The sequence below is a fragment of the Cryptosporidium muris genome, genomic scaffold, assembly GCF_000006515.1.
Source record: "Cryptosporidium muris RN66 scf_1106632373441 genomic scaffold, whole genome shotgun sequence".
Taxonomy (NCBI): Eukaryota; Apicomplexa; class Conoidasida; order Eucoccidiorida; family Cryptosporidiidae; genus Cryptosporidium; species Cryptosporidium muris.
The window spans coordinates 196,574-215,634 of NW_002196582.1; the positions used below are offsets into that span (position 1 = coordinate 196,574).

General features: G+C 30.3%; 8 protein-coding genes across 8 annotated transcripts, besides 14 other annotated features; 4 read left to right on the forward strand and 4 right to left on the reverse strand.

Annotated features, from left to right (window-relative positions):
* Nucleotides 1-13: 13 nt before the first annotated feature.
* Nucleotides 14-1,366, reverse strand: CMU_020590 (uncharacterized protein; the record flags this gene model as incomplete). Its single annotated transcript, XM_002142628.1, has 1 exon — nt 14-1,366. One exon carries the CDS (start codon nt 1,364-1,366, stop codon nt 14-16), a length of 1,353 nt encoding a protein of 450 aa, XP_002142664.1.
* A 224-nt stretch (nt 1,367-1,590) lies between these two features.
* Nucleotides 1,591-2,679, reverse strand: CMU_020600 (uncharacterized protein; the record flags this gene model as incomplete). Its single annotated transcript, XM_002142629.1, has 1 exon — nt 1,591-2,679. One exon carries the CDS (start codon nt 2,677-2,679, stop codon nt 1,591-1,593), a length of 1,089 nt encoding a protein of 362 aa, XP_002142665.1.
* Nucleotides 2,680-2,940: 261 nt separating this feature from the next.
* CMU_020610 (uncharacterized protein) lies at nt 2,941-3,434 on the forward strand (the record flags this gene model as incomplete). The annotated part of the gene is made up of 4 exons (XM_002142630.1): nt 2,941-2,949; nt 3,043-3,081; nt 3,153-3,206; nt 3,270-3,434. The coding sequence occupies 4 exons, from the start codon at nt 2,941-2,943 to the stop codon at nt 3,432-3,434; spliced, it is 267 nt and encodes an 88-aa protein (XP_002142666.1).
* Nucleotides 2,956-2,979: a sequence feature (AT_rich).
* A 441-nt stretch (nt 3,435-3,875) lies between the features above and the next one.
* Nucleotides 3,876-3,910: a sequence feature (AT_rich).
* A 196-nt stretch (nt 3,911-4,106) lies between these two features.
* On the forward strand, nt 4,107-8,858 carry CMU_020620 (formin-like family protein; the record flags this gene model as incomplete). The annotated part of the gene is made up of 1 exon (XM_002142631.1): nt 4,107-8,858. The coding sequence occupies one exon, from the start codon at nt 4,107-4,109 to the stop codon at nt 8,856-8,858; it is 4,752 nt and encodes a 1,583-aa protein (XP_002142667.1).
* A 360-nt stretch (nt 8,859-9,218) lies between these two features.
* Nucleotides 9,219-11,279, forward strand: CMU_020630 (HEC/Ndc80p family protein; the record flags this gene model as incomplete). Its single annotated transcript, XM_002142632.1, has 1 exon — nt 9,219-11,279. The coding sequence occupies one exon, from the start codon at nt 9,219-9,221 to the stop codon at nt 11,277-11,279; it is 2,061 nt and encodes a 686-aa protein (XP_002142668.1).
* A 282-nt stretch (nt 11,280-11,561) lies between these two features.
* Nucleotides 11,562-12,368, forward strand: CMU_020640 (uncharacterized protein; the record flags this gene model as incomplete). Its single annotated transcript, XM_002142633.1, has 1 exon — nt 11,562-12,368. The coding sequence occupies one exon, from the start codon at nt 11,562-11,564 to the stop codon at nt 12,366-12,368; it is 807 nt and encodes a 268-aa protein (XP_002142669.1).
* Nucleotides 12,369-12,638: 270 nt separating this feature from the next.
* CMU_020650 (uncharacterized protein) lies at nt 12,639-13,058 on the reverse strand (the record flags this gene model as incomplete). The annotated part of the gene is made up of 1 exon (XM_002142634.1): nt 12,639-13,058. The coding sequence occupies one exon, from the start codon at nt 13,056-13,058 to the stop codon at nt 12,639-12,641; it is 420 nt and encodes a 139-aa protein (XP_002142670.1).
* A 658-nt stretch (nt 13,059-13,716) lies between these two features.
* Nucleotides 13,717-13,809: a sequence feature (AT_rich).
* Nucleotides 13,810-13,839: 30 nt separating this feature from the next.
* On the reverse strand, nt 13,840-17,823 carry CMU_020660 (uncharacterized protein; the record flags this gene model as incomplete). Its single annotated transcript, XM_002142635.1, has 1 exon — nt 13,840-17,823. The coding sequence occupies one exon, from the start codon at nt 17,821-17,823 to the stop codon at nt 13,840-13,842; it is 3,984 nt and encodes a 1,327-aa protein (XP_002142671.1).
* Nucleotides 15,324-15,353: a microsatellite.
* Nucleotides 16,533-16,607: a microsatellite.
* Nucleotides 17,143-17,257: a microsatellite.
* Nucleotides 17,470-17,508: a microsatellite.
* A 409-nt stretch (nt 17,824-18,232) lies between the features above and the next one.
* Nucleotides 18,233-18,293: a sequence feature (AT_rich).
* A 75-nt stretch (nt 18,294-18,368) lies between these two features.
* Nucleotides 18,369-18,431: a sequence feature (AT_rich).
* A 12-nt stretch (nt 18,432-18,443) lies between these two features.
* Nucleotides 18,444-18,475: a sequence feature (AT_rich).
* Nucleotides 18,476-18,613: 138 nt separating this feature from the next.
* Nucleotides 18,614-18,665: a sequence feature (AT_rich).
* Nucleotides 18,666-18,753: 88 nt separating this feature from the next.
* Nucleotides 18,754-18,795: a sequence feature (AT_rich).
* A 120-nt stretch (nt 18,796-18,915) lies between these two features.
* Nucleotides 18,916-18,941: a sequence feature (AT_rich).
* A 107-nt stretch (nt 18,942-19,048) lies between these two features.
* Nucleotides 19,049-19,061: part of a sequence feature (AT_rich) that runs on past the window's edge.

Sequence of the window (19,061 nt, forward strand, 5' to 3'; positions counted from 1 at the left end):
AAATGTTTAGATTTTATAATATACTTAACTTCTCCCATTGATTGTACGCATTTGAAAGTATCAAAGATTCAATATGTCTGTGTAAACTTTCAGGTATTACAATGTAACTTGGATTGTTTAAACCTATATCAGATAAAATTAAGTGGGATTTAATCTCACGTAATTTATATTTACAATAAGGGTATTGTTTCTGCATAGAATATAGCAGAGATTTATAAAGACATGACCATAAATTTGTAATCATAATTGGTTTTATCGGGGAAGATATCATACTTTTATCTATACCAAATCCCTTATTTCCACCTAAAGATTTACCTTTACCTTTACCTTTATCTAGAGAACCAGGGAAGTTATCATTTGTATTATCCATCATAGAAAGTTCTTCTTCATAAAGAACAGACTTTACAAACTGCTTCACATATACACTCAGTAATTGATACATTGTTTTAGCAGCATTGTCACTAAAAAGTGTAGTTTTCATTTTCTTTGTTGAGGAAAGTAACAAATAACTTTCAGTAAAAAAATCTCCACCACCTTTAAAGGTCTTATAAGTATATTCCTTAATAATAATATTATTAGAATAAAGTTCCAATTTTCCTATCCATTTAGAAATGTCATTTGTATTATTTGAAGATAGTTTATTTGATATCTCAGGTATATCTATATTTAAGTAATTATTTGAAGGACCTGTTAAATCAACACCAACAATCGCAGGTACATTTCGTTTAAGTACATGGTTCAATATTTGCAGAAGTATATCCTCTTTAGCTTGCATGTTGTAATATCCTCCATGACGGCTTATTGTTTTTTTAGTATTATGCATATAAGATGTAGGTCCGGATGAAGTAATATTTTGATTAGTCATATCTTGCGATATCCCCACAGCTTGATTTGACAGAGTAGTGTCACTGATATATTGGTTACCATTCTTTGTAATAGTAGACGAGTAGTGAGATAAATATGGATATACAGTATTCTCTACCATTTCAACCAACTGAATATTTTTTAATAAATGCATTAAATGAAGTCTAAAATTATTTGGAGTGATATTGTTATTTAATACCGAAGAAACCAGATAAAGAGCTTTATCCAGGCTTTCCCCAGGTAAAATACGAGCCAATATTTCCCTTAATGAATTATTAATATGAAATATATTTGTGTTTACACTATATACAGTATTGTTACTAGAATTATTAGGATAATTGTTTGTCAAATGATTAACCTGATTAATAACATGGTTGCTAGTACTATTTCTAATAACATTACTAGAATTATTTAAATTGGATTGAATCTTACAACCTTCACTTCTGTAATTCATGCTTGCATAATTAGTGCCACAATTTCTTAAGTTATCTCCATCTTCCATACTTTAATTTAGAGGGTAAATTACTTTCTCAAACCTGTTTAATATAGTAAAAACTAATGCAGCGCAATAGCGCGATTATTTCCATATTGTTATTTTAAGAAGATTTGTAATACCTAAACATCATAGCAAAAATTAGAAAAATAATACATATTGCCATCTTTCTGTGTAATCTCGCTTATAAGCTTAATAAATGGATGATAAATGTAAATTTAGTAAAATACTGATTAGTTATGCTCTGTATAACTATTTGGGTCCTGTCTTTGATTTTCCACTGTTTTCAAGACTTTATCAATATCAATAACTTCATCTGTTCCACACAAACTGGTTATCCAAGTTTCTGCACTGACTTGATCTAATTTAGCTTTCCAAACCATTAGCAAATCACGAACAGCTTTTCTTGTAACCTGACTCTTATTCACTGTCCACTCATTATAAAATTGTATCAGATATTTTACTGTCTTTTCTGGATATTCACATCCTTCGCAAACCTTGTTAGCAGCCTCTATAGTCAGCTGAGAACCATAAGTAGCTTTCAAAGCTTCTAGAAGATCAATAGATGGTAAAAAAGTCTCAGTATCTGCTAAATCTCTAATAGTCATAGATATTTGGCTTACTAATACTTTTTCAGAACTATCTTTACAAGGTGTTTTCGACTTAATATTTGTATTGATCATAGGCTTATCACTTGCTTCTACATTTATTAAATTTGTAAGAAATTCAGTATAATTAAATCTATCACCCAGTGAAAATTTAGACAGAATTGCTTCTGCTTCTTCACGAGTTAAAATATCACCACCGATTGTTGTTAACCATAAAAATTGTTTCTTTGTAATCATACCATCCCCTTTTGAATCATAGTTCCTAAAGAAGGATGCCATATAATCTACGTGGTCTTCAGGATGAGTAATTGTCAGAGTCCATTTAACAAAATCATCTAATGTAACTTTACCACCTGTAGTACTCTCTAATTTCTCAATGTCTTGATTAGAAGGGGAAAGCCCTATTCTATGAACAAGGTGACTAGCTTGCTTAATGTTACAGATACCTCCTGATGCCACTTCACTAAACATCTCATTTATTAAATTTTCTTCTTTTTCTTCAATAACAGCATCAAAAACTTCAGATTCTACATCACTTTGCTCTTGAAATTTGGGTTCTGTATCATCTGAGTTAGATTGGGTCTCATCGTCATCTGAATAGTATCCTACAAATACTCCGTATTCAATACGCTCCGATTTCTTCAAGTCCCTCATAACCTCTCCACAACCTCTTGAGCATACTCCACAGCCCAAAGATTCAAAAAAATTTATCATCGACTATTTTCTCAGCTCAGAGTAATTCTTCTTTAAGTGTTACCTATAGACTAAATGAATACCTCTTGTCTGTCAATCTAGACAAAACATGCAGCTTTTTTAGCGCTTCATTATTCCCGCTTATATATATGCGCATTTTTTTTCTTTGAGATTACTAAAACTTTGTGAGGGAGGACACATCATTTATTATCAACTATAAGAAGTGATTCTAAGAAATTTCTTAAGATTATCAGCCAATTTTTATTATAACTAATAGTCAGAATGAAGTTGGTAAGCAAATATTTTATATATATAAATATTCACTACTTTCTAATAAAGTCTGAAATTTGTTCATTTTCTTCTTATTTCTATCATAATCATTAGAGTAGAGGTCTCATAGAAGCTTCTTTTAAAGATTCATCTGTAAGTAAATGGATATCTAACTAATTACTAGAAACAGATACAATACTTAATTACTTCAATATTTCATGTAGGGAGGAGGTACATCTATAATTAGTAAGAAAGCTGGAGAAATAGCTAGAAGTATGGTAGGATTCATTCGATACTCCTATATATATAGTTTTAATTTTTTTTCGTTCCAAATTTAACAGGGATTAGCACCTTCTGAGGCAGAAGTTACCCATTTTGTAAAGTCAGTTGGTCCCCAATGTGACTTGAATTCATTTGTGCGATTCTGTGATTCTATTAGCCATCCTGAAGATACCTATGAAAATCTAGTTCAATTTTTTCTTCTATATGATATAAAAGTAAGCTAAGACAATTCTTTAGTTTTTATTTCTCAATTTCAACTATCTTTAATAATATCCAGAATACGAAAACTATTACGAAAAAGTTGTTTACTTCATTATTTGCAAATACTGGGGAATGTTTACAAGAAAAGGATATAGAAGATCTACTAGTGTAAGTAATTATCTTTATTGATTCCAAATGATTATATTACTAAATATTTTATATTCAGTGACTTTGCATCACCCGATGGAAACTTTGATTATGACAAGTTCTTGAAAGAGTAAGTTCAAATATTGGTTGACCAATTACTGTATAGGATAGTTCATATATTGTACAACGAAATTTTTATTAGGATATTATGAATATTTAATGAAATAGATAATTCAAAAGTAGCTAGGAGATTTTACATAACAATGTATGATATCTGAAAAGTACTATATATAATATAATAGATTAAACATTAGGGGTTTATTAGAAAAAAAAAATTGTATAATTAATTTTTGACTTTTTTTTGATTCACTAATTTTTTTCATTAGATTGTGTGTAGCCTAGAGTGTGCACCATGACTAGTGTGTAGAAGAAGCCTTAAGGAAATTTAAAGAATTAAGATTCCAAAAAGAATATGGAGAAAGATAGGGGCTCTAACAAGGCTAAGATATCATTAAATTCTATTTATTTGATTTATATTCTTAATTATTATGTTGTTACCTAAAAACCTGCAGGGTAAAGCCTTATTGGGGGCTAAGGGTCCTCCAAAGATGAAAAATAGTGGTCCTCTTCTTAAATTAGCATCTAATTCAGCTAAAGTTGCTAAACCCACATTATCAACTCAAAAAGTAGATTTAAGCTTATCAGGTAAATCTTCTATAGTTTCAAAAGAAAATATACCCTTGAAACCTTTTGTTAAGGGATCTTTACTTGGAAAAAAATTGCCAAGAGAAAATTCAGCAACTTTAAAATTAGATCCAAAAATATCGAATAGAGATCCATTAAATCCGAAATTAAGTGGTAGTGCATCATTAGAAAAAAATCTAGAAACCAAGCCTAGTAGTGAAGTGCAGAAAGTTTCTATGTCTAGTACAAACATACTTCCGGGATATAATGATAGTAGCACACTATTGGAAGGAACTTTCCCATTTGATATTGGTCCAGCTCATAAGCTGATTTTTCAGGACAAAGTTCAAACTAATATGCCGTCAAATGATGCCTGGCAAAGTTTGAATATTTTAAAAAGAGAACAGGAAATGTTTCAGTTACATGTTAGCGTGTTGGACCCAAAATTATCAGAATCTGCAGAGCATTCACTAGCAGCTTTGAGCCAAAGTTTTAAGGAGCAACTAGCAGTAAGACATTTCACATTGACAACTGCTGAAAAAAACAATCTTTTGTTTGGAAAAGCATCTAAGGCACGACCGCAAACAGTTAGTGAAAAATTTGGAACAATGAGTGATTCTCTTTTACTATTACAACGTCTTGAAGATACAAGAAGTGAAGGGGAGATACATGAAATACAAAGGATATCTCGAAGGTTACGAACCTCAGCTATAGATTCATTTATGAAGTCTCAATATGCAGATGCTCTTCTAAAGGCTCTTCATTGTTATGAATTATGTAGAGCATTCCTGTCAAAGTTATTGGGACACCCATTAGAAGGCGTAATGGTTGTAGAATTGATTATAATTAGTAAATGTTGTGGTTTGGCAGGTGATTTAGCTAAAGGAGAAGTATACCTACGTGAATTACGATATCTTGTTGAGAATACAATAATGGTTGTGGCCAATGACATAAATAATGTAAATAATACTAAATCTATATCTGGAAATCCTCCAAATAATGTTACTGGTGTTTCTACACAATTATTGAGTGGAATGTCTGGTAATAATGCTTCAGTTCAAGGTCCTACTATATCATGTGAACCATCTGTATTATGTAGTCTTGTGTTAACTTTGGCAGATTTATGTAGTTTGTATAGAGATCATAATTCTGCGAAATTTTATTTTGAGAAATATTTGCTTCTAATGTATCAGATTTATGGTTCTGAAGATTTGGTGATGAGTGATGCCTATTTAACCGTAGCTAGCTACTATTTTAGAATTAAAGATTTCGATACATGTAAAAAACACATTTTAGCTTGTTTGGAGATCAGAATAGATATTCTTGGTGATCATGATAAAGTTCCACCCCATCCAAGAGTTGCTGATTGCTATTCAAATTTAGGACTTATATGTCGACTTACTGGTGAAATTAAACTTGCAATGCAATATGTTATGGTTGCATTAGATATGCAAATGAGGATAAATCGCAAAAGAGATTGTTTAGCTGTTCAAGATTGTATGTTGGCTTTAGGGTGTATTTTTCATCAAGCTGGAAATTTTAGATATGCTTTAGAAATATACAATGAAGTATATAGATTCCGTAGAGAATATCTTGGTTTTATGCATACAGATACTCGATTTGTATATCACCTTATTAGGCAGTTAGATGCTGATACACAGGTATATATATCTGAAAATTCCCAGAGTTATACTAGTTTAAATATGAAACAAGATATATTTGAACAAGCTGATGGAGAATTTCAGAATCCTATTTCATTAGCTGAAAATAGGTTAAGACATATAGTTAAAGAGGCAATTGGAAGAGCCCAGAAATTATCTTCAATAATGTATGAAGAGTCAGCACTTTTGGCAAGTTCTCTAGCACCTAGTATAGATCAATTTCGATATAAGCAATTGGAAACATTTCTCTATGATACAAAATATAAAAAGAGCTTAAAAAGTCAATCACTTTTTGATAAGAAACAGACATCACAAATTATGTCTGTTTCACGTATTCGTGCTTTATATGGAGAAACTTTCCAAAGTATGACTGTTAACTCAACGGTGATACTCCCTCATTTGCAAATAAGAATTACAGGTCCCGATTATTTAGCTGTTTCAACGATGCTTGCATTACCACCATTTGCAAAAGGAAGACGTAGGAGGCTTCCAATAGTCAATATACCAAAACTGCAAAAGGGGTTTGCTGTTATGGGAGAACAAGGTGTAACAATGACTCTAAATGAAGATGTAATTCCTATTCTGAGGGAGTGGGAAATACCTGAACCCTATGTTACCTTAGAAGGAAAAGTTACTATAGAGGAACAGAAAAATGCTAATATAAAAGTCCCCTATTTGTTACCTTTGGTTGACTCCCAAGGGACAAATGATATAAAAGCTTATTATAAAGAGACAATTTGGGTACCAAATCCAGTATATCCTCTATATGTAACTCGTATATTAGAAGAATCTGATCATATTTCAGATATTAATGATTTGAAAAATTCAACAGCTTTAAATCATTCAACTAATTCAGTTACATCAAGACTTGCAAAGTATTCTATGCCTTTACCCAGTAATACTGAGCTTGAAAATATTACTGGCATAAGACCTGGAATTGAAGATACAGACTCTGGACGTTTACCTTGTGTTGAATGTATCAATAGTCAAGGTAAAATAATTTTAAAGTTACCTTACTCACTAAGCTTAGAATCATTTGCATGTGCCTCTACAAGATTAACTTTAATGGCTGCAAATCAATGGAATTTACCACTCCAGCATTCTAATCAAACTTCTCCTGTTGTTCCAGGATCAGGATTAGAAGATCTATTAGGTTCAATGGCTCAGTACAAGCCCTTTAATGGTACTTCTTCTACTCCAAATTTCGATGGTATACCTACCGGTATTCCACTTGCAAATCTATTAGAGGGAATAGGTACTATCCAAGCACCTATTATAAAAACTGAATCAAAAGAAGTATCAAAAGCTAAATCTGATGCTAAATCACCACCAGCAAAAGGACCTGAAACAAAAGGAAAAGGTCCACCAGTAAAAGGTGCTCCATATGGAAAAGGTGCTCCTCCACTGGGAAAAGGGCCTCCTGGTTTGAAAGGTCCACCAAAGGGAAAAGGTACAAAAACTTTTGGAAAAGCAAAGAAGTTCTCTGGTCCACCTAGTAAAATAAAAAAGTTGCACTGGGACAAAGTTGAAAATATCCAAAATACTATTTGGGATGTCAAGGAACCTGTGAAATTAGATTTTGGAAATTTGGAAGAAATATTTGGTCTAGATACTAATAAATCTAAGAAAGCAGGTCTAGAAACAAAGAAACCTAAAGTATTACAAATATTACCAGATTCTAAGAGAGCATACAATATTAGCATTGCTCTTTCACGTTTCAACAATTATACATATCAACAATTAAGAGATGCCATACTAGATTTAGACGAACATATTTTAGATGTAGAAGCTACTGAGGCTTTAATATCAATGAGTCCAACACCAGAAGAAATGACTATAGTCAAAGAGTTTATTGATGCAGGTGGTGATTTAACACAGCTAGATAAACCTGAACAATTCATTGCTGCAATGATTGGTATTCCATTATTCACTCAAAGATTAAATGCGCAGCTGTATAAATTAACATTTAATAATACTTGGAACACTTTAGAAGGTCCCTTAGAAGATATGTTAGGAGCTTGTAATGAAATTCGTAGTAGCTTGAAACTAAAAAAAGTATTCTCAATTATTTTATCTATTGGTAATATAATGAACAGTAATACAGATAAGGGAGATGCTAAGGGCTTTAGAATAAGTTCTTTATCTAAACTAAGTGAAGTACGCTCTTCTACAAAGCCCGTCAGAACATTAATACAGTATATTGGAGATATTATATGGCGTGATAAACCCGAATTACTTAATTTAGCAGAATCTTTAAATTTACTAGAAAAGGTAACCAAGTGTGACTTGGGTATTATTGAAGGTGAAATTCAATCACTTTCTAATGGTCTGACTAAGCTACAAAATACTATGAAATTGGCTCAGAAAACAAATGAACAGGCTGGACCCTTGGGCGATAAAGACCCTATTGCAAAAATATTATCAGAATTTATTGCAGATGCAGAACCTAAAATAGATGATTTGAATGCCACACTCAAAACAACTAAAGAGCAACTAGGAAAAGTTGCATTATATTTAGGGGAACCACAAATAGCTATTTCAAAAATTGTATGGGCAGACTTCTTTAGTACTCTTTGGACATTTATTTCAACTCTTGATAATATAAGAAGGGCCAAAGAAGAAGAGCAAAAAAGGCAAAAACAAAAAGAGAATATTATACAAAGAGAAAAGAATTCTACATTAATAAAAATTAAGGCAACGGAGAAGAAGATTAGTGGGACTTCAAGACGCACAACTCTAGCAGCTAGACCAGTATTACAAAAACAACGTATGATTGTAACAATGGCCCCAAAAGCTAATGCTGTAAAGACAAGTAAGCTTGATGAAATGGCAAGCTGGTTTGCATCTAACCCAACTGAGACTCAAACCCCATCCTTCCTTCAAGATATTTCACAACAGCCTGCTGACATATCTACTGATTATACTCAATTAGATGTTGATGTTGATTTATGGTAGTATACTCTTAGTATAACTTTACCAGTGCAAATTATGAAATATAAAGCTTATAATAAATGTATATTTCTAATTCTATATCTGATATATAACTTCACAAATATAACTTTAATGGTTAATGTGTATTTACAAATTACTAAGGTATTAATAAATCTGACTTTTAACGTTTTATATCTACATGCAAAATTTGCATGCACATTCCCCACATAACGTAACAACACAACCTATGTAGGCGCTAAAACTTTGCAGCACTTAACCACATTATGTAACTAAGTCAAAAGGAGTATTTGCTAAGTTTTATTATTAATATAACTGTATTAGTTGGAATAATACATTTTACATGAGCAAACAGAGTCTAGATTAATGAATTCGGGTATTCCACATCAACTTGGTGCAAATTCAGCAAGGAGAGGAGGCGCAAACGACATTCTCCCAGCTTCTGCAACTCGTCCTACAACGGGTACTAATAAGGGACAGTCTCCAACCCACTATGCAACTACATCATTCTCTACTAAAGGCACTGGGTTAGCGGTAGGTGGAATATATAAAGGGGTATCAAATCAAAATATCCCAGTGAACTCTAATAACCGTGTAATGAAAAGTAATGTGAATTCAAATGCCACATTTATAAATTCAGGTAATAATTCTGGTAGTTATCAGAATATTTCTGTAAATTCTCTAACAGCATCCTCAAGAACAAGGAATTATAGTGATAATAAAAGAGAAGGACTAAAAACAATATTAACATTTTTGAGTAAAAGAGGTTATCATGGGCAAATTAATCCAAAATCTTTGAGTAGTCCAACAAGAACACTTTATTTAGAAGTTTTGCAGTTTATTATTAATCAATATGATCCAAAGATCAAACTGAGTAGACCAGATGAAGATATACCAAGATTTTTTAAGGATGTTGGATATCCATTTACAATAAATAAAACTACAATAATAGCACCTGGTGCACCTAATACATGGCCTCAACATATTGCAGCAATGTCTTGGCTATGTGAGCTACTAGATTATGAACAAGCTATATTTCCATATTTAAATTTTAGTAAAGAAGGTGAACTAAATTTTGTTCCGGACTTAACAGCTACGAGCACATTGGCAAATGCCTTTACTGGAACTACTGGTAGCATGAATGCAGATCATATGTCAATTGATTCGGCAAAGCTATTATCTCAGACTTTAAATAAAAGGCTTAGTGAAAGTTATAAACTATTTTTAGGTGGTCAAAGTGATGGTGGATTATTAGCTGAAACATTAGAAGCCTATTGTCGTGAAAGAAAAGGTCAAGCCCAACAAGCATTTGATAGGAAAAAACAAGATTTGGAGCAGATGCAAATGGAAATGCAAAAAATTCAGCATGAATTACAAGAAGGTGATCTGTTATTGCAAAAAAATCATACTTTATCGCAAGATATACTAAAAATGGAATATGCAGTGGGGCAGTGTTTAACAGCAATTAGACAGGCAGATAATTCCTATAGTGACAAAGAGAACATTATGCAAATAAAACGAAAGGAGTTACGTGTTATTGAAGATGAAGTAGAAAAGTTACAAAAAAGAATTGCTACACAAAGTATTCAGAGGGATGATGTATCGAGAGTATACCAAGACATGAAAGTAAAACGTCAAACAATCCGTAATCTAAGAAGTGATCGTGAAAAAGCAGAAAAGGAAAATTGGGCTTTAGAACTTCAAATAGAGGAATTATCAACAAAGCTTTATCAGTTAAGTAGATTGTGGAATAACAAATATCAAGAAATTATAAATATTACATCAAATGAAATAAGAAATTATGAAATTGGATCTTTTAATTCCTTGCAAAATTTATCTATGTCAATATTAAGCTCTGATGAGTTGAATAAGGAGACAAGAATAGATGATATTATTGGCCAAAGCTGGAGAAATATGAAACATAGCTGTAAAAAGTGCATAGTAGAGGTAGAAATGTGGAGAAGGAAGCTGAAAACACAGGAAATACAATTTAATGAGATAATAAAGAGTACAAAAGATACAATTATACAAAAGAAACAAGCATGTGATGCACTTGAAAAAAAGATAAGAAATTTAGATGGAGATATGACAGTTTGTGACAAACGTGAAATGAGACAATTAGAGCAAATACAAGAAAAAGTCAAAAAGTACAAAACTGAATTTGAGCAGAAAAAAGATGAAGCCTTAAAGAGACTAGAGACTGCTAGAAGTAGAGTAGCAAAATTGGAACAACAACTTATTGTTACTGAGAATCATGCAAAAAATGAGCTGCAACAATGCAAACAAGTTATAAATTCTGATGTTAGTCTACTACATAAACTTAAGAGCAATATATCACTATATATGTCTCAACTTCTTAATAATGTAGTTGAGATTAGCTATATGGAAGTAGAAAAGAATGAATTAAAGCTAACTGAATTAAAGTAAGGGTAAATACATAAATCTTAAATAGAACAATCACCGAATATATAATAGTGGGTACCAAGTTTTATACACTAATACATAAAAAGCTACTATAAATGTGCACATTACACGAGTAGCAATTATATAAATTGTCTTGTAATATTTCTGCATTATATAGCCTTTTATAATGAAATATAATTAATGCAAGATGCGAGGTACGCAACTGTCTCCAAGTCACCGCAAAAATAAATTATTGGTAATGGGCTTCTTTCTAGCAATTGAACAATATTATATTTATTCATTAGTATGAGTGCACAGCGTTTAATACTTGTTGATCAGAAGGATGAGTATATTTCTAGAGTACTGGACTACATAAGTAAGAGTGGAATTGTTGAATATATTGAAAATATAGAAAGTCTAATAAGTAACAATGAGTATGGTGAATTGTGGGTTGTTGGCTCTCCCGAATACATTTCATATATGACTTCATTTACATCTTTGCAATATATCTATAAAGTACTCCGACTCGGAGGAGTCGTGAAAATTATATGTTCGGTGGATCTTGGTATACAAGATATTAAGAAAAATGCTTTATTCTCGGGTTTTATAAATATGAATAGAACAGAGTCTAATATATTACTTGAGTATGGAGATATCAAATTAAATCAGATATTATCATTTACAAAACCGACATGGGAGTTAGGTGAAGCTCATGCAATAATAGATGATATAGCCTTTGAACAAACACTCCCAAGTATGGAGTCTTATATACAATTAGGTAAAGGCAAGGAAAGTTGTTCAAATAAGATAAGAGCTTGTAGTAATTGCACTTGTGGAAGATCCAAACTTGAAGAAGAAGTTGGAATTGAGGAAGCAAGGAGAATCTATTTAGAAAAAGCCAAAATAGGTACTGCTAGATCCAGTTGTGGGAATTGTTACAAAGGTGATGCATTTAGATGTAGTGGTTGTCCTTATAGAGGAATGCCTGCTTTTAAACCTGGTGAAAAGGTCCAGTTATTAGATAAATCCAAATTTCTAGATGTAGATATAGATCAATCTTCAGAAACTGTAATTGGAAATATAGCTTCAGGTGAAAAGATCAAATTAGGATAAAGTGGATAGTAATATATTAGAATGTCTAATGTAATATAAGGTGACAATCTTATTGAATTATTTAGAGAATTGATTTTTTTCTAGTGAAAATTACTTATCAGCCAACAATATTGAATCTGACACTTCATTAATATATCTATATGCAGTAGTAGTTCATCTTTAATATATTGAATAGGACAGAAGATAAGAGTCTTTTGGTTTTATATTTTTGAGGTGGTTCTCTTAACAATAATTTTTATTTTAACAATCTATTTGTTTTTATAAGTATATTTATGTTATATTCATATCTGATATGACTTGAGATATATTAATCAATATATTATTAAAGTCATTTATTCGTTTGACCAAATTCTTAACACTCATATCTGTATTTTCAGTATATTCCTCTGTTTTCAACAATTCGATTTCATCTCTCATTCCATTTGAAGTAGCTGTTGTTAGTAAATTTGGAATAGCTATTGGATCTTTGTATATTTTCTCATAGGGGAATATAGCTAAGTGATGTGATGCAGGGGTTAGTGTATCCTGAAATATACGTACACAAGCACATAAAGCTCCAATATCATTCAAATATTCTGGATAGGTTTGTTTAAATTGTTGACCAAGAGGTAATCTGTTAATACCATCTGATAGAGATCGAATATTAACTCCCATTTGAGAAATTAGACGAGACCAACTAGAATCATTCATCTTAGTTTATGCTTAGTGAATATTTATCTTTATAACTTAACACAATTGTAATAATAATTTTATGTACAATTAATATGATGAGTAATGAGTAATTAATAGTAAGGTACCATCTTTACTTTATTTCAGGAGACAGCAAAGATGTCATTGAAAATTATTTAAGCTTAATTATTATTAATAGGTGGCGGTGGGGTGCAGTAACTAATTGAATAATCCCAAATTTATATCTTCTTAGTACATAATTGACAACTTATATTTATTAAGTAATAGATATAATATTAATCAAAATCCTACTTTGAAAGTGTAATAGTATCCAAATTTAGTTTTTTCTCTTATAAGTACTTCTATATTCTTAAGTCGATTACATCATACTAATATACAATATTCTTTTTTAAATGAGTTGACATTAATTTATTAATAAAACAAGTCTATCGATAAAATTTACCTTAAATACCATACTGAAACTTAAGTAAATTTATCTGAATCCTTTAAAGTTTACAATCTATAAGTATTATGAAACAAGTTATAAAAAAAGAAAAAAGAAACTTCACACCAATTCTTAATAATTCATATTTAATTGGAATTTTTACTTTAGAAGTTTTCTTATATTCAAGTAGTTGTATGTAATAAGGGATTATGAAATCTTCAAATATATATCTACAAATATTTAAATTAAACTTTTTGACTTAATAATTTAATAAAATATATTCATTTTAGTATATTAATATTTTTGAAAACAAAATAAAATTTAAAAGTTTCACTAGTGAGAATTTATTTATTAATTTTAGCTTATCACTGATCCGATATTTCTAGTTTCATTATCTTTTGATTTTATCTTTAAAACATGACTATTGAAAGCATTGATATATCCATCAGCTAAGTTAGTTGAACCAAAATTACGATAACAATATTCATGAGCTAATTCATTTACATATTTTGCCAAGATCTCATTTGTATCTTTCCCTTTCTTTTTTGATACAAAACGATTTTGAGGATAAGCTTGTTGACGATATTTATCATTTGCATTACCTCTTACAGAGGTAATTAATCCTTCTAACATAGCAGATGCTGCTATAGCTCCACCACTAGATGATATTGATGAACCTAGTGAATTAGTACAATTGTCAGCTGTATTCAAAATACATGCTTGATTACTTATATTTTCTGTAGAACTTGATCCACTATGTTGATTACTTGTACTATTACCATCCAAATTGGGATTTTCACCACTAATTGCCGACCTAGATGATACTTTTCTCTTCATTCCACGTGTCGGATATTTAATTTTTCTTATATTTGTACTGGATGAATTATTGCAACTTGTAGTATAATCCATTGTTTCATTATAACCATGTGAATTTTCATTTAAATCTTCCATAATCCCAGTGCTTGATTCAACTCCAATATCAGCTTCACATGGACTATTATCATCAACAGTTGTTTCTTGTATTGTACAAGTTGTTGCAACTTGTTGATGAATTTGGCCATCAATATATTCATCCCCATGTTGTTGATGCATAAATCTTAAAACTAAATTTCTATAAGATTCTAATTTATCAATCAAACATTCTCTTTCCTCTCTTTCATCTTGATTTTCATAATGTTGAGAGGGGTATTCTGGTGATAGAAATAATCCTGTTGGAGGTACAATATGTGAAGATTGTTTATTCTCACGTTTTTTTCTTTGTTCTAATGCTGCAGTAGTCTGAATTGTTGATACTAATACTGGATCAACAACTTCCATTTCTAATAACTTTTTTTCCATATATGCTACTTCTGTAGCTATACTATTATTATTATTATTATTCTCATCAAGTGAATTACTTTGTATATTAGTACAATTAAATATATCTTCATTGTTATCACTACTTACAAATCTTATTTGATTAATATTTGGAACATGATTTGTCTTGATAGTTATTAATTGTAATCCACTAATTTTATGTGCTAATTCCTGCTGAGGTGATAATTTAACAAGAACTGAAGAAGAATCTAATTCTTTTTCTTTATTTTCATTACATATATTTTGTTCTGTAATTTCATCATTATTTGTTGCTTCACTTTGAGATCTAGTTGAATCTTCAATACTTTTACAAGGCTCTAAATTCAAATCTTGAGATTCAATTCTTTTAATTGGTATCTCTTTCCTTAGTAAACCAAAATAATCACCTGCTATTGAGAGTGGAATATGTATACCCCTTAAATCATTTGTAATATGAGAGGAATCCCACTTTATATAGTTATTTGTTGTATATCTCAATGAACCCCTACTATTCTTATTATTATTAATATTATTATCTGTAACAAAAACAGTCTTTAATGGACCCTTTCTAACATCCCATTGGGTCATTTTATCAACCCATTCTGCATATAATCCAACTAAAGAATGATCTTTACCAGGAGTATCTTTTTCTAAAACAAATATTGGAGTATTTGAAGAACCAGTTGTTACTATAGGTTCATGTTGATATGGTTCTAATAAAGATCCACGAGTTCTATAACCTATATTTGTAGAATTTGATAAATTATTATTATTTGCACGACGTCCTCTATGTGATGTTATATATGTCTTTGCATAGCGATTCCCTGTATTTGATCCACTTACATTATTTAATCCACCAGTAATATCTTCTTCACCTGATGATGAAACAATATATTTCACACCATTTCTACCTCTTCCTTTTCTTCCATATTCACATTCAGCCATATCATCATCACTTAAAAGTATATCATCATATCCATACCTTAAAGCAACAAAACGGCCTGATCTAGTTGTTGTTGTACTACCACTTCTCTTACCTCTTCCTGTTCCACTTGTTTCTGATTCTGAAATCTTGTAAGATCTTGATGAAATTCCTGTATTTATACTAATTGTATTTAATCTACTTCCATCATAACCATATTCTTCTTTCTTATATCCTTTTATTTGTCCATTAAATATTTGATCTTCATCTGATCTTATTAATAAATTTGATCCATTTGCACGAGTTGAATTACTTGATGTATTAGTTTGTTTCCTTTGACCTGCTTGACGATCACAATATTTTGCTAATGCATGCCTAACTGATACAAATGCACTCCACATTGCTTTTTCAATATTATCTATACTTAATTGTTTTGATGCATTCACATTTACAAATAATTCATCTTGATCTATTGGAATTAATCGTTTTTTTTGATAACCAAGTGAATCACGAACTTCTTCTATTTGATATACAGTAAATTTAAAGCAATATCTTCGACGATCCCATTCTAAACGTAAACGTATTGCTGATTTTGGAACAGAAGTTTCAAGTAATGTTTTAACTAAACTCTCTGCATGATTATGTAATTGTTCTAAGTCATCATCTAATAAAATTCCAGTTGAAGATGGTTCTATTTTTTGGGAATTTTGTGATATTATAGGGTTATTTCCTAGTAAATTAGATGTATCTATAATATGAGAATCTGTATTAGTTTGTATTGTTGATTGAAGATTTGTTGTTGGTGTTGGTGTTGTTGTTGTTGGTGTTGGTGTTGGTGTTGGTGTTGGTGTTGCTGCTGCTGCTGCTGCAGCTGCAGCTGCAGCTGCAATAGAAGGATTAAAGGCAAAATATAAAGATGGATTAGGTACAACTCTTGGTAACATAAAAAAGGGATTTAAATATCCTGGAACAATTCCAGATTGACCTGGTGGTGGTATCAATGCTGAAAGAGTAGGTGGAATTGTTGTATTAAGAGTTGATTTATTATTAATTACTGTTGATGATGAAGAATTATTCCCATTATTATCTGACTTTGGTATTGTAGATATTTGATTTGTTGTATTAGATGGAATATGAGTATTATTTATTGTATTATTTACACTTAAAGCAATAGACTGCTGTACTTGAAGCAGAGCAGGTATTAAAAATGGATGAATTGGAAATTGTTGATTAATATTACCAGATAGTGATCCTACTGTAGCCCTAGGTATTTGATTCATTGTACATGTATTATTATTCTTTGTGTTAGATAACATATTGTTCACTAATGCAGTTGATTGAAAAACTGTAGGATTTACAGTTTGTTTATTAATTATCATTGGATTCATAGATACATGCAAATTTTGTTGTTGATTTTGTTGTTGTTGATTTTGTTGTTGTTGATTTTGTTGTTGTTGATTTTGTTGTTGTTGATTTTGTTGTTGTTGAAGCTGTTGTAATTGAAATTGTAGTTGTTGTAATTGTGGTGACCCTAAATTTTGTTGTGAATGTAATTGAAATGGTTGAAGTTGTGGTATTTGTTGCGACTGTTGAGGTAGCTGCTGGGGAGAATGATTATTTGAATTATTTACTTTTGATTGTATTTGTTGACTTTGCTGATGTATTTGTGATTGTTGATTTGTTTGTTGTACTTGTTGAGAAAGATGTGAAAGTTGTGATTGTATCTGGCATTGTTGTTGTTGATTTTGTTGTTGCTGTTTGTGTTGTTGAAGGGCATGCAAAAATAACATCTGCTGTTGTTGCAGAGGATTCAATCCCATATTTTGAAGTGAACTTAACGATGCAAGATTCTGTACTTGATCGTAGGTTGATGAGTTTGGTATTATATGTAAGTTTGTATTATTCTCATTTATACGACTAAAGTTATGGTTCATTAATAATGGAACATTAGATTCAATATGGCCACTTTCATTACAAGGACTTGAACTTTGTGTATTTCCAGATATTTGAAGAGTAGAATTTTCAAATGAAGTACCCTCAGGTGTTTCACCCTCAAGAGGTTTTTTTTTATCGTAAGCTGACATTATTAGCCTACAAATTTAAAGATAAGCCCATCACTATATACAAAATAATATGTTCAGTTTTTGACTGTATAATGTGCGTTGCGCCCAGACTTAAGAGACAACACCGGACGGATAGTTACATACACTTCATCAAAGGGTGACAATTTTTGAAGACCTAGACGTATACCATTTTTATTAAGTGCCTACTTTCTGGAATATATTGACAACTAGTACTAGTACTATTAACTTGCCACTTAATGTGCATTCATTTTAATGTCATCTTAAAATATATATGGGAACCTCTAAATTTCCTATCAAATACTATACGGCCATTATTTCTTATTCATATTTCTAACCAAATTAAGTAGTTAACTAGATCTTCCTAATTGTATTAACACTCAATGTTTTTAGTTATTCTTGAAATTTTCAGTTATATTAATGTTAATATATAAATTATGTATCTAATATTTTCAAATTATAGATTTATAATTGTTTGTAATATCTCCAATAAATATTATCTGTGTTATCTTCCAAAATTTCCATAGTAATTATTATAGTTTTAAAGGTTTTTTAAACTTATTTCTTTAATATCATATCATATTTTTATAATATACTTATTTTCTTTTAATGTGTTTGGTCTGTTTAAATTTAATAATTATTTATACTTAAATATCAGGATATTATTTAATGTCTCTTACAAATTCTATAAAGATAGTTCTATATATATATGAGACAAATTAATATCCTAATTTAGTTCTAACTGAAATTATAAAGACATTAGTTTCTATTTTATAAATACACTTCTTGGGGGTTTAAAATATTATATTAATTATAAATATAATCTTAACTAAAAAAATTATATACTTATAGAGAGTGGATATCTTTATATAAATAATCAAGATAAATATTAAAGATATACTAAAAATGTGGAGTAATATTTTATCTACAAGCTTAATATAATAAATTTATCTATATTAACTTGAATATATATTTCAGGAATAATTTAAGTATAGCTATAATTTTAAGAACTATAACTTTTATTTTTTGGTGATATGGTATAAAAGTGTGGTTATATATTTCCTTATACTTAATAAATGTTATTACGAATTAGAGTTTAAATTATAAAAATTATTAATATAGCGGTATAATGGGGGATAATTAAAATTGTTTATAATATTAACACAGTTTTTGAGCTGGAGTGATACTAAGAATTTATATTTAATCTTGTTTATAAATATTTGGGAGGATTTAAATTAAAA